This window comes from Corvus kubaryi, unplaced genomic scaffold (assembly GCF_017639235.1).
Source record: "Corvus kubaryi isolate FWS band 111438036 unplaced genomic scaffold, C.kubaryi_AGA036_p1.0 split1-37374, whole genome shotgun sequence".
Classification (NCBI taxonomy): Eukaryota; Metazoa; Chordata; class Aves; order Passeriformes; family Corvidae; genus Corvus; species Corvus kubaryi.
Genome location: NW_024582079.1, coordinates 868868 through 878626, shown reverse-complemented (window position 1 = coordinate 878626; position 9759 = coordinate 868868). Strand labels below are relative to the sequence as shown.

Below are 9759 nucleotides of genomic sequence, written 5' to 3'. Positions count from 1 at the left end.
GGCCGGGCCCCACCGGTGCACACGCGCCCCGCACCCGCCCCGGCCACGCCGCAGCCGGTTCCGTGCTCGGCGCAGGGCCCGCGGTGCTCGGTGCCCGCTCGCCACACGCCGTTATTTGCGAGCCGGCCGCGGGCGCTGCGCCATCGCCGGGGGCCGCGGGCACGCCAGGGCGGCGTCTGGAACCTCGCTCTTTGTGCGGCGGAAGGCCCGGCCCAGCGGAAGCGGGAGAGCACCCGCCGCCATTTCCTAGCGCGCTCTCGCCACAGGCTCGCCCGCTCGCTGCCGCCTCACCGGGACTAGGCGCTCTCCGGACAGCGGATCAGGCTCGGAGCCCTAGAACCAGCGCGGAGCCCCACCATGTGTGCGTGCGGGGAAGGGGCAGGGCGCGGGCCGGGGGCGGGAGCGGCGCCGTGTGTGTGAGGCGGCAGCGCCCGAGGCAGAGGAGGCTCGGGGAGGGCCGGGGCATAGGCCAGGGGGGCCGCCGGGCGCTCTGAGGGGGTGCGGGTGGCGGCCGTGCTGAGCAGCATCTCAAAGGGCCCGTTCTGGTCTTTCCAGCAACCACAGAAGCCGAGACGGAGCAGAGCCTCACTCCCAATGTGATGCTTAACACGGAGAGCAGCGAGGGATATGTGGTGAAAGTCCGGGGGCTGCCTTGGTCCTGCTCCACCGAGGAGGTGCAGAGGTTCTTCTCCGGTAAGTGGGGCTATGGGGGAATAAGAGGGGTGGGAGAGGGGCCGGGCTCTGCTGTCACTTCTGGGTCCCTTCCCAGGGGCACTGTGGCAGTGGGAGCACTGTAGCGAGTGATTCCAGCAGGCATTCAGTGAAGTTTGTAGTGCAACAAGTGCTTCAGCCAGAACCTGGTATGCAAAGCCACGCTAGCACAAACTCAACACAAAGGGGCTTAGTCTCAGAGTTGCTGGAATAGCCACAGCTGCCTTTGCTGCTTGAGCAACCAGGAGAGAGAAGCTTCCATTTTAAAGTTCAACCTGAAGCAAGAATTTTGAAGCTAAATCAGTTTAGTTCTTGGTGTTGTCCCAACAGACTCTCTTGTTAAGTGTTTAGTGTGTGTGTGTCCTTCCCCAGATTATTAGCATTCCGCAGTAGTAAATAGCGGTGATAAATATATGCTTTTGGCAGAAACTGGAGCTTTTAAAACTGCGTCAAGAATTTGGCATATTGGATTTGGTTCTGATTTAGTTTATTACACTTACACTGATTGTTATTATTTCTTATTTCGTGCTAATAAGAAAGTTATGATCAAAAGCAGGTAGTACATTCAACTTGAGGCAGAAAAGCTTTGGAAATAGCTAATTTGCAGTCATCCTTAATGTTGATCTGTAGGCTTGACTAGAAGAGTAACTTTAGTTCGTCTCTTTAGTTAATTGCTCATTTTAAAGTTGTAACAAGAATGCTGCTGGTTTTGTTGCATTGATATAACTGATACTCAGTACATTTTTCTTTTTAGGCTCTCTGAAACTTCTAAAGTAATACTGTTCTTGTAATAATTAACCTTATTCTGGCCTTCCTGTTTTGTTTTCAGATTGCAAAATTCTGAACGGGGCTTTGGGTATCCGTTTCATCTACACCAGGGAGGGCAGACCAAGTGGAGAAGCATTTGCTGAACTTGAGTCAGAGGAGGATGTGAAATTGGCCCTGAAAAAAGACAGAGAAACAATGGGACACAGATATGTTGAAGGTTTGATTCAGTTGGTCTAGTAACTGACTACGTTGTGTTTGTGCTTGATGGGTTTTTGGTTAACTGCTTTTTTGTCTCTTTAAAATGCATGTGAAAGGACAAATGGACTTGCATATCATAAGTTGACTAGTTTCAAGGCAAATGACTTTAAAAACTCTTGCTTATTCCAGAATGCATTAATTCTAAGTGCCTTTTACAGTTTTCAAGTCAAACAACGTTGAAATGGATTGGGTTCTGAAGCATACTGGTCCCAACAGCCCTGATACAGCTAATGATGGTTTTGTACGTCTTAGAGGACTCCCATTTGGCTGTAGTAAAGAAGAAATTGTACAGTTTTTTTCAGGTATGTGGGATAAAAGTAGTAGCTATAGCACTACTGGTTTATGCTAAAAAAACCCCAGCAAACCAAACAAGCATGGATTGCCCAGTAGTACTTCCAACAGTATTATCATGGGTGTTAAAAGTAAATAAACCAATTCTGCACTAATTTTCTGGGCTTGAGGAATCCTTTGGATCACTTCCTAACCTAAAGTACTTGATAATTAAGTAATTTAGGGAATGCCAAAAAGCTGCTCTAATTTATACTCTGTGAGACATACTGTTCCAAGTAAGGATTGTAGAAAAGTGTCTTGCTTTCCAAGTAAAGCTGAACAGTTCAGGTGGGAGGATATTTCCATCCTCAGTCTTGGCTGGTTGGCCCTGATCAGTGAAGGATGTAGAATACCCTAACCACTGGGCTCTGTGTGAGGAGCAGGTTCTCAGTAAGGGCCCATGACCTCTTCCCAACATAGAGTTAGTATTGAATGAAATTCCAGAGAAAAACCACCTGCTGAACTCTACCCAAGAACAGATTTCCACATTTGCCCCTTTCTCTTCCTGTGGGGAAAAAACTCCACCAAACCCTTGATGTTGCCTAGCTCAAAGTTTTTGTGGATGAAGAGATAATGTCTTGTTTTGACTAATTTTTACTTTTTTGCAGCTGTTTTATGTTTTACAAACTGGAATTAGACCATTAAAATGTCTAAGAATTAAATCTGTTGATTGTTTAGGATTTCACTTGTTATTATTTTCAAAATACTAGATTTCTAAATGTTTTGCTATAACAAGATATGATTGAGCTTACTGTTTTGTTTTAAAATACAGTAGAAACATTTCCAATTTTAAAATCTCAGAACTTGTTTTTTGTTTTCTGAATTGGTGATGTGAACAAGAGCAATTTCTAAGCATATGCATTTTAAGCTGTTTTTTTCCTTACATGGTGAAGTAATTCAAGCTTTGTAAGTTGTTAATGTACTTAATATGCAAAATGTCTCTTCAGGAACTAATACTTGAAAACTACTTCATGATTTTTTTCTTAATTAAGTGCTTCTAAAGATTTAAAAAAAATCAATGCTGAAACTTGATGTTTGCATAAGACTTAATTATTTTATCTGAGTGACTTCTAGTAAATTACTTGTTCTGTATAAAGCTGTTTAACTTGCTGTGTTTGAATTTAAGTTCTCTTTAAAAGTTCATCTTAAATACTTTCACAGAATTGACGAGGTTTGTAATGATGTGTGAAGTTCTTAACACACCCTGCATTAGATGCCTTCTCTGAGGGGCTGTCCCTGACCCTCAGAGCATTTCTGAGCTCTGCAGGGTGGGTTAAGAACCTGAACTGAATGGTATGTGATCATGGAGCTCTTTGTTGACGTGCCATTTTTTATTCTGGTGTTCTAGAATCAACATACCATTCACTTAAAAGTGTTTAAATTCTGGTATTTTTAAAGCTATAAGAAAAAACTCATGACTGGGCTTGTGATGTTAATATTGCCCCCCTACTGGGGTTATTTGTCCTTGGGTTGAAGGGTTGGAAATCGTGCCAAATGGGATAACATTGCCGGTGGACTTCCAGGGGAGGAGTACGGGGGAGGCCTTCGTGCAGTTTGCTTCACAGGAAATAGCTGAAAAGGCTCTAAAGAAACACAAGGAAAGAATAGGGCACAGGTGGGGATGGATGGTTGGTTGGCTCTGTCACTTTTCTTATGGTAAACAATTAAATCCATATTCTCTCTTCTGAAAGTGTTAACAGCCAAATCAAAATAGTATTTTGGTCTCTAACTCGGTGATGAGTGAAGGCATTGATTGCTACAGTGCATGTGGCACAGACTGTTTAGATCTACCCAAAAATACAAGATAAAATTGGGCTAAACTAAAATGTATTTTGGAAAATGAGTAATAACAGGCATTCAAAACTATAGCTTGGAAATGACAAAGTTGAGAGACTATGGCTTTAACTTCTCATATAGCACCAATTCTGCCTTTAGCTCTAAAGACATGCACAGTATTCTTACTACCATAAGAAAATGTGATACTTTCTAAACTTGTTTTATAAGTTGAAATGTAACAAATTTACTTACTTGTATTAATCTTCAATGTAATAAGCATAGCTTTCAAGAAATTGTCACAAAGGGTTTTTATTCTATTTTACTTGTGACTATTTTTCATTGAAGCATGCACCTTGTGCCTATGCTGAATCACTGAAGCATAGGCTGGGTTCAGTAGTACATGCAGAGCTTTTTGTGGCATTCTGATGGGTTAAACTCTCGGTGGAGATCGGGTTTTTAACCCTCTGTTTCCGTTGCCTTGAGCAACAGTGCTGAGTTGAGTGGACACCAGTCCCTCCTACATTGTTTGACTAACACCTTAAACTGGGGGGAGGTGGGTGGGGAATCTGTATTGCTCCCCCACCCTTAAGGTTGGGATACTGCAAAGTATGAGGAGCACATAAACCCTTCAGTAATTTTAATTTCTTGAAAATACCCTGATTTAAATGTAATGTAGTGCTTTTAATAGAATGTCATTGCCTACATAATGTAAGGAAACCTGGCTTAAAATTACTGCCAGTGTCAAGGCTATGACTAAATGGCTTGTTGTAATGTGAAGTTGTGAGGTGGTTTTGGAAGGCAGCAAAGACTGACTTCTCCCTGTGCAAACACTTGTAGGTACATTGAGATCTTCAAGAGTAGTCGAGCAGAGGTGCGCACTCACTACGACCCTCCCCGCAAGCTGTTGGCAATGCAGAGACCTGGTCCGTACGACAGGCCCGGCCTGACGCGCGGATACAACAGTCTGGGTAGAGGAAGTAGCTTGGAGAGAATGAGGCGTGGAGCCTACGGAGGAGGTAAGTGCACGGAGGCCCAGGGAGCTGCTCGTTTGAAAAGCAGCAACTCTTGGACCTGGTAGTGTCTCCCTAGCTGTGTATGTGTCCTTGGCCTTAATTCTTGTAGAAGAAATGAAATGTTGTTGTAGTTGTTGTTTGCAGTTTGTACTGTGTATTTGGATCTTTCTGTAGTCGAAATGAAAATTTATTTGGATCTTTGTGTAGTTGAAATGAACATGTCCAATCTGTTTCTAGGTTATGGAGGTTATGATGACTACAATGGGTATAATGATGGCTATGGGTTTGGTTCTGATAGATTTGGAAGAGGTAAGAGATCTCTAATAGGAACAGTAACTGAACTTACGACATGTCCCAAAAGAAACTAAAATACATCTGAAAGACCTAGAATGGACTCTTTTCTCCGCAGGGATGTCGGACCACAGGTACGGCGACGGATCGTCCACCTTCCAGAGCACGACCGGCCACTGCGTCCACATGCGAGGTCTGCCCTACAGAGCCACGGAGAACGACATCTACAATGTGAGTGCCACATGCTGCTCCCCAGTGCATGGCTTCAGGTCCCAGGGTCCTTGTGGGACATGCTGGCTGCACTGCAGTTGGAGTGTTCCTCTGGAGAAAATGGCTTGTTGTAAACCCGAACTGTTGCATTGGTGCGTTTTAATCTGTGTGACTGTTCTGTGTGTAGTTCTTCTCACCTCTGAACCCTGTAAGAGTACACATTGAAATCGGACCAGATGGCAGAGTAACTGGAGAGGCAGACGTTGAATTTGCCACTCACGAGGACGCAGTGGCTGCTATGTCCAAAGACAAAGCAAATATGCGTAAGTCTGACTGCTCGGAATAGGTGGCTTTAGGGAGCTGACAGCACTGCACTGTAGTGAATCTCCTGCAACTGGAGTGCCAAAGATTTTACTGCAGCTTCACTTGCAGTGAGCTGCATGGGTTTGGTGTGAAATGCTCTCACAGGAAAACTTCCTTCTTCCAGAACACAGATACGTAGAACTCTTCCTGAATTCTACAGCAGGAGGAACTGGTGGTGCCTATGGCAGTCAGATGATGGGAGCAATGGGTATGTAACAGTCTCACTGCACTTCCAAACAAGCACTTCCTATTGAAGGAAGCTGGCTCGTTTTGTACAGCTCCTGCTTATTGTGTGCCTGGCATCAAAACTGAAATTCAACATTCTGTCTTAATCACACAGTCAAGGAATCGGAAGGGGTAGTCCAAGATTGGAACACTAGCACATTGCCAGGTATATGGACCTTTTGGGAATACATTTGAGTTTTAATAGGTTGAATTGACTTGTGGTGCTGAGTGTGGTGTGCCTGGTGGGATGCGTGGCTTCTTGGAAGTGTGGTAGTGGAAATTCTGGGAGATGCCTGTCTTTTTTATTCTCCTTCCCTATTGGGGACACCAGAACATAGTTCGGTGATGGAGGATGTATCTGTGGCACGTGACCTGCCATTCAAGCTGAGTCTTGGTGGTGAGGGAGAGAGATTTGGAATTGGGAGAAACTGTCTGAATTGCTCTGGCAAACCTCAAAATCGCTTAAAAATATAAAATGTGTGTTTGCAGCACAAGTCTTTAATGCCTGTTGCTGTTGTGCCTATAAGACAGATACCCTCCTGACACCGAGCTGGGCTGGTTTCAGAGATGAAGGTGGGGTTGGTTTCTGGGGGGCTCCTTTCTTGAGGGTGCTGGGGTGGGGGTGTGTGGGTACACTGCTGCTTTTATAGTACTTGGTTACAAAATGTTTGAAGTTCTAATGCTGATACTGAAACTACAGAAAGGAGTGTAGACAAGTGATGAGGTGAAGAGCAGTTGTTAGTTTAAACAGAGGCGTCTGTGTGCTAAACCACAGCACTGCTGTGATGTGATGCACAACCAGTCTGGAGCAGGAGTAAGTCTGCAGGGCCATGTACAAATGAGTGACTCCAGTTAATGGGCTGCTGTGCTTCTGGAAGGGCAACACTCCTGTGTGAGGTCACTTAAAGCCAAGTTTAAGTCTTTTGGGGTATGTTACAGTGCAGATCAGTCCTGTTTACTATAGTCCATAGAAATTGTAAAAGTAACTTCTAAAGTTCTTGTTGCTGCTTGATTGCAGGGATGTCTTTAGAAACCCCATCACTTTCCTTGAGCATGTTAAACTTCCCTTGGTGTGAGCAAGGTAGTGCCAGAGTGCAGGGGCTGTTGGTTGGGTGAGGGCTGGGTTTGTTGATGATGAGCAGATCTTGACTGGCAAGTTTTTAATGTTTTTACTCTTAACTTAAAAGGGAGCCAATCCAGTTATGGTGCTCCAGGCAACCAGCAGCTGAGTGGGGGTTACGGAGGAGGATATGGAGGTCAAAGCAGCATGAGTGGCTATGGTAAGAGCATTTCTTTTCTGGTTTCCATTGGGCCAGGTGCAGCTGGCTTAACATGCCCTTCACTGGTGTTGAAGGGTTCTGTTATAACTTGGGCAGCACAGGCTCTGAAAATTGAAGATGTGGCTACTGTGAATGTTGGGGAACTGGGGGGGAATCGATTCAAAGCAGCAATGGGGAGCTGAGGGGGGAAATGTGGAAAACTTTTCTGGAAGGGACAGGAAATGCCAGTCTCCAGACTCGCATTGCTCTGGTCACTTCTTTTCTTAATCTGAAAGCTGGAGACCAGCTTTGTTTAAACACATTAGAAGTGGGGGAGGGGGTCATGGGAGGCTGGGTCCTCCCTATTCCCCCAGAGCAGTGGTAAAGCTCTGGATTGGGAAGGGGGGTGGTGAGGCAGAGCTCGTGCTGTCGTTGAACATCCGGTAACTGACTTTGGGTACGGAGCTGTAAACTGACACTTTGCAGCGTTGGGCACGGTAGACGGTATTTACGAGGTGGCCCAGCAAGGACAGGCGTTGGGGCAAGGATGCTTCGAGTCGGCCTGAGGCAGCTGTGAACCTGCTGTCGGTTTCCCCCTCAGACCCCGGGAGCCAGGGCGCCATGAACAGCAGCTACTACAGCAGTGGGAACCGCGCATCCATGGGAGTGAACGGCATGGGCGGCATGTCCAACATGTCCAACATGAGTGGTGGCTGGGGAATGTAACCAATCGCTGACTTTTGGTCACATCTTTTTTAAAAAACAAAAAAACAAAAAACTAAGTTTAACAGTTTTGCAATACGAGCTTGTGATTTATGCTTTACTGTAAGTGAATTCAGGATTGTTTTAAAACCTTTCAGGTTCAGTATTTTTGAACATACAGAAATGAACATTCATCTAGGATGTAATAACCAAGTAAAGACTATAACTGTTAAACAATTTGGAGCGTTTCTCAAGTTAGTTTTGTTGTAGGAGTGTATTTAAGCAGTAAGCGTATTTAGGTTAAAGCTGTTTGAATTATGTTAAATGTTGCTCTTATACCATATTACATCCAACACTGTTTTGAATACATGTTGAAAGAGACATGCTTTTTTGTAAAGAACCAATATAGGAGCTGTGTCTGAAAATCAAAGTGAACATTTGGCATGTTAGTTCTAGTTTATTTCTTTTAATATCCTGTAAGGCATGTTAAAGCTTTTTTTTTTTTAAGTTAATGGGGGAAACATGTTGAGACGCAATACGGCTACTTTAGGATTTTGGTCTTGGTGTTCGTATAAAATTCTGAGGCCTTGATTTAATCTTTCATTGTATTGTGATTTCCTTTTTAGGTGTATTGCGCTAAGTGAAACTTGTTAAATAAATCTTCCTTTTAAAAACTGGAACTCACTCCTTCTTGGCCTCCAGCTTCTTGTAACTACACTTGCACCCGTGTCCTCTGACTGTTGTGCTCTTGCCATGCAGCTGCTGAGCAGTGACTCCTCACTGAGCACTGACCCTTAGAGTGTTACTGTGACAACTGGGGGGGAGCAAAGGAAACCACCCCCACTGCTGGGGGTGCCCAGTGTGCGTTGGTTCAAAGCACTGCATGGCTGTGCCCTGGGCAGGGGTCTGGGCCCTGAAACTGCTGGGGGGGGTGCGAGGTGATGCTGTACTTTCCTGTAGGCATCAGTGGACGCGGCAGCTTACTGCAACCCATGTTTCAATAAATGCAACTTGTCAAACATCCTGCTTAAAGATGTGGTTTTGTAAGCAACTTAGTTACAATTTTTTGAGCACTGCACCTTCCCCTGAAACAATAATGGAATCTGCTTCTGTACAGTGCCTGTAGTACTTTTATTTGCCCTTGGTACTGAACCGTTTTTCCTGAAGGGTTGGGAACCTGAGGCCCCTTTCTACAGTGACAGAAATGTCCTCCTCTTCTCTACTAGGGGAGCTCTAAGGGTGGAATGCTGTCTGCCATGAAAGCAACCGGCTTCCTGAGGGAAATGCTGACTGAGCCCAGTTCAATCGCCTCGTGGCCTTGCTGCGCCTCTATTAGAGCTGGGGAGATCTGAGCAGCCTCAGGGCAGAGTGGGCATCACCCCTGGCTTTGCAGTGTTGCACATGGAGCCTTTGGGAGAAGCTCACTTGGTCAAAGAGCTGCGTTGGAGCCTGGGGACAGTGCTGCCTTCACCCTGCTCCTGGTGTGAGGTGACAGCCCTGTGTGCTGGCACATGGAACACAAACTGCTTTGGGCTCCCTGCTGCAGGCGAGCCCAGGCCTGGCAGAACAGGAAGCAGGTGCCCATAAACACGGCTGGGGCAGCAGCTGCTCTTCTCTGTCCCGGGGCTGGATGCAGCAAGCTGGAGTCATTGCTCTCTTTTTCTCCTGGAACAGGGTGAAAGCAGTTGCAGCTGCAGAGCAGTGGCTCCATCCAGCACCTTCCAGGAGAATGCCACAGTGTTGGTCAGGTGTCTGAGACATGTTCTGGTATCTAGCTTAAACCCTGGATGTGCATGGCACATGACAAGGACACTCTCCTCTAGGATCTGTGACTGACAGGTGTTAAAAATTAG

The 9759-nt window shown here is 45.6% G+C and overlaps 1 protein-coding gene across 14 annotated transcripts in view; it reads left to right on the top strand.

Moving 5' to 3' along the window:
- The window catches only part of LOC121657853 (heterogeneous nuclear ribonucleoprotein H-like), a 16047-nt gene extending 7457 nt beyond the window's left edge, over window positions 1–8590 (top strand). For 3 of the 14 annotated variants that reach the window (XM_042014005.1, XM_042014010.1, XM_042014004.1), the window contains 13 exons: window positions 556–693; window positions 1541–1696; window positions 1896–2039; window positions 3544–3682; window positions 4681–4859; window positions 5094–5165; window positions 5239–5378; window positions 5545–5680; window positions 5845–5928; window positions 6061–6111; window positions 6435–6518; window positions 7133–7225; window positions 7806–8590. In XM_042014005.1, the coding sequence (XP_041869939.1) occupies window positions 556–693; window positions 1541–1696; window positions 1896–2039; window positions 3544–3682; window positions 4681–4859; window positions 5094–5165; window positions 5239–5378; window positions 5545–5680; window positions 5845–5928; window positions 6061–6111; window positions 6435–6518; window positions 7133–7225; window positions 7806–7930 (1541 nt within the window). In that variant the 3' untranslated portion in view covers window positions 7931–8590. Of the gene's footprint in view, window positions 1–266; window positions 362–555; window positions 694–1540; window positions 1697–1895; window positions 2040–3543; window positions 3683–4680; window positions 4860–5093; window positions 5166–5238; window positions 5379–5544; window positions 5681–5844; window positions 5929–6060; window positions 6112–6434; window positions 6519–6963; window positions 7027–7132; window positions 7226–7690 lie in introns of all 14 variants that reach the window. The other 11 variants (XM_042014015.1, XM_042014018.1, XM_042014017.1 and 8 more) reach the window with 9 other exon arrangements.
- Window positions 8591–9759: the final 1169 nt, after the last annotated feature.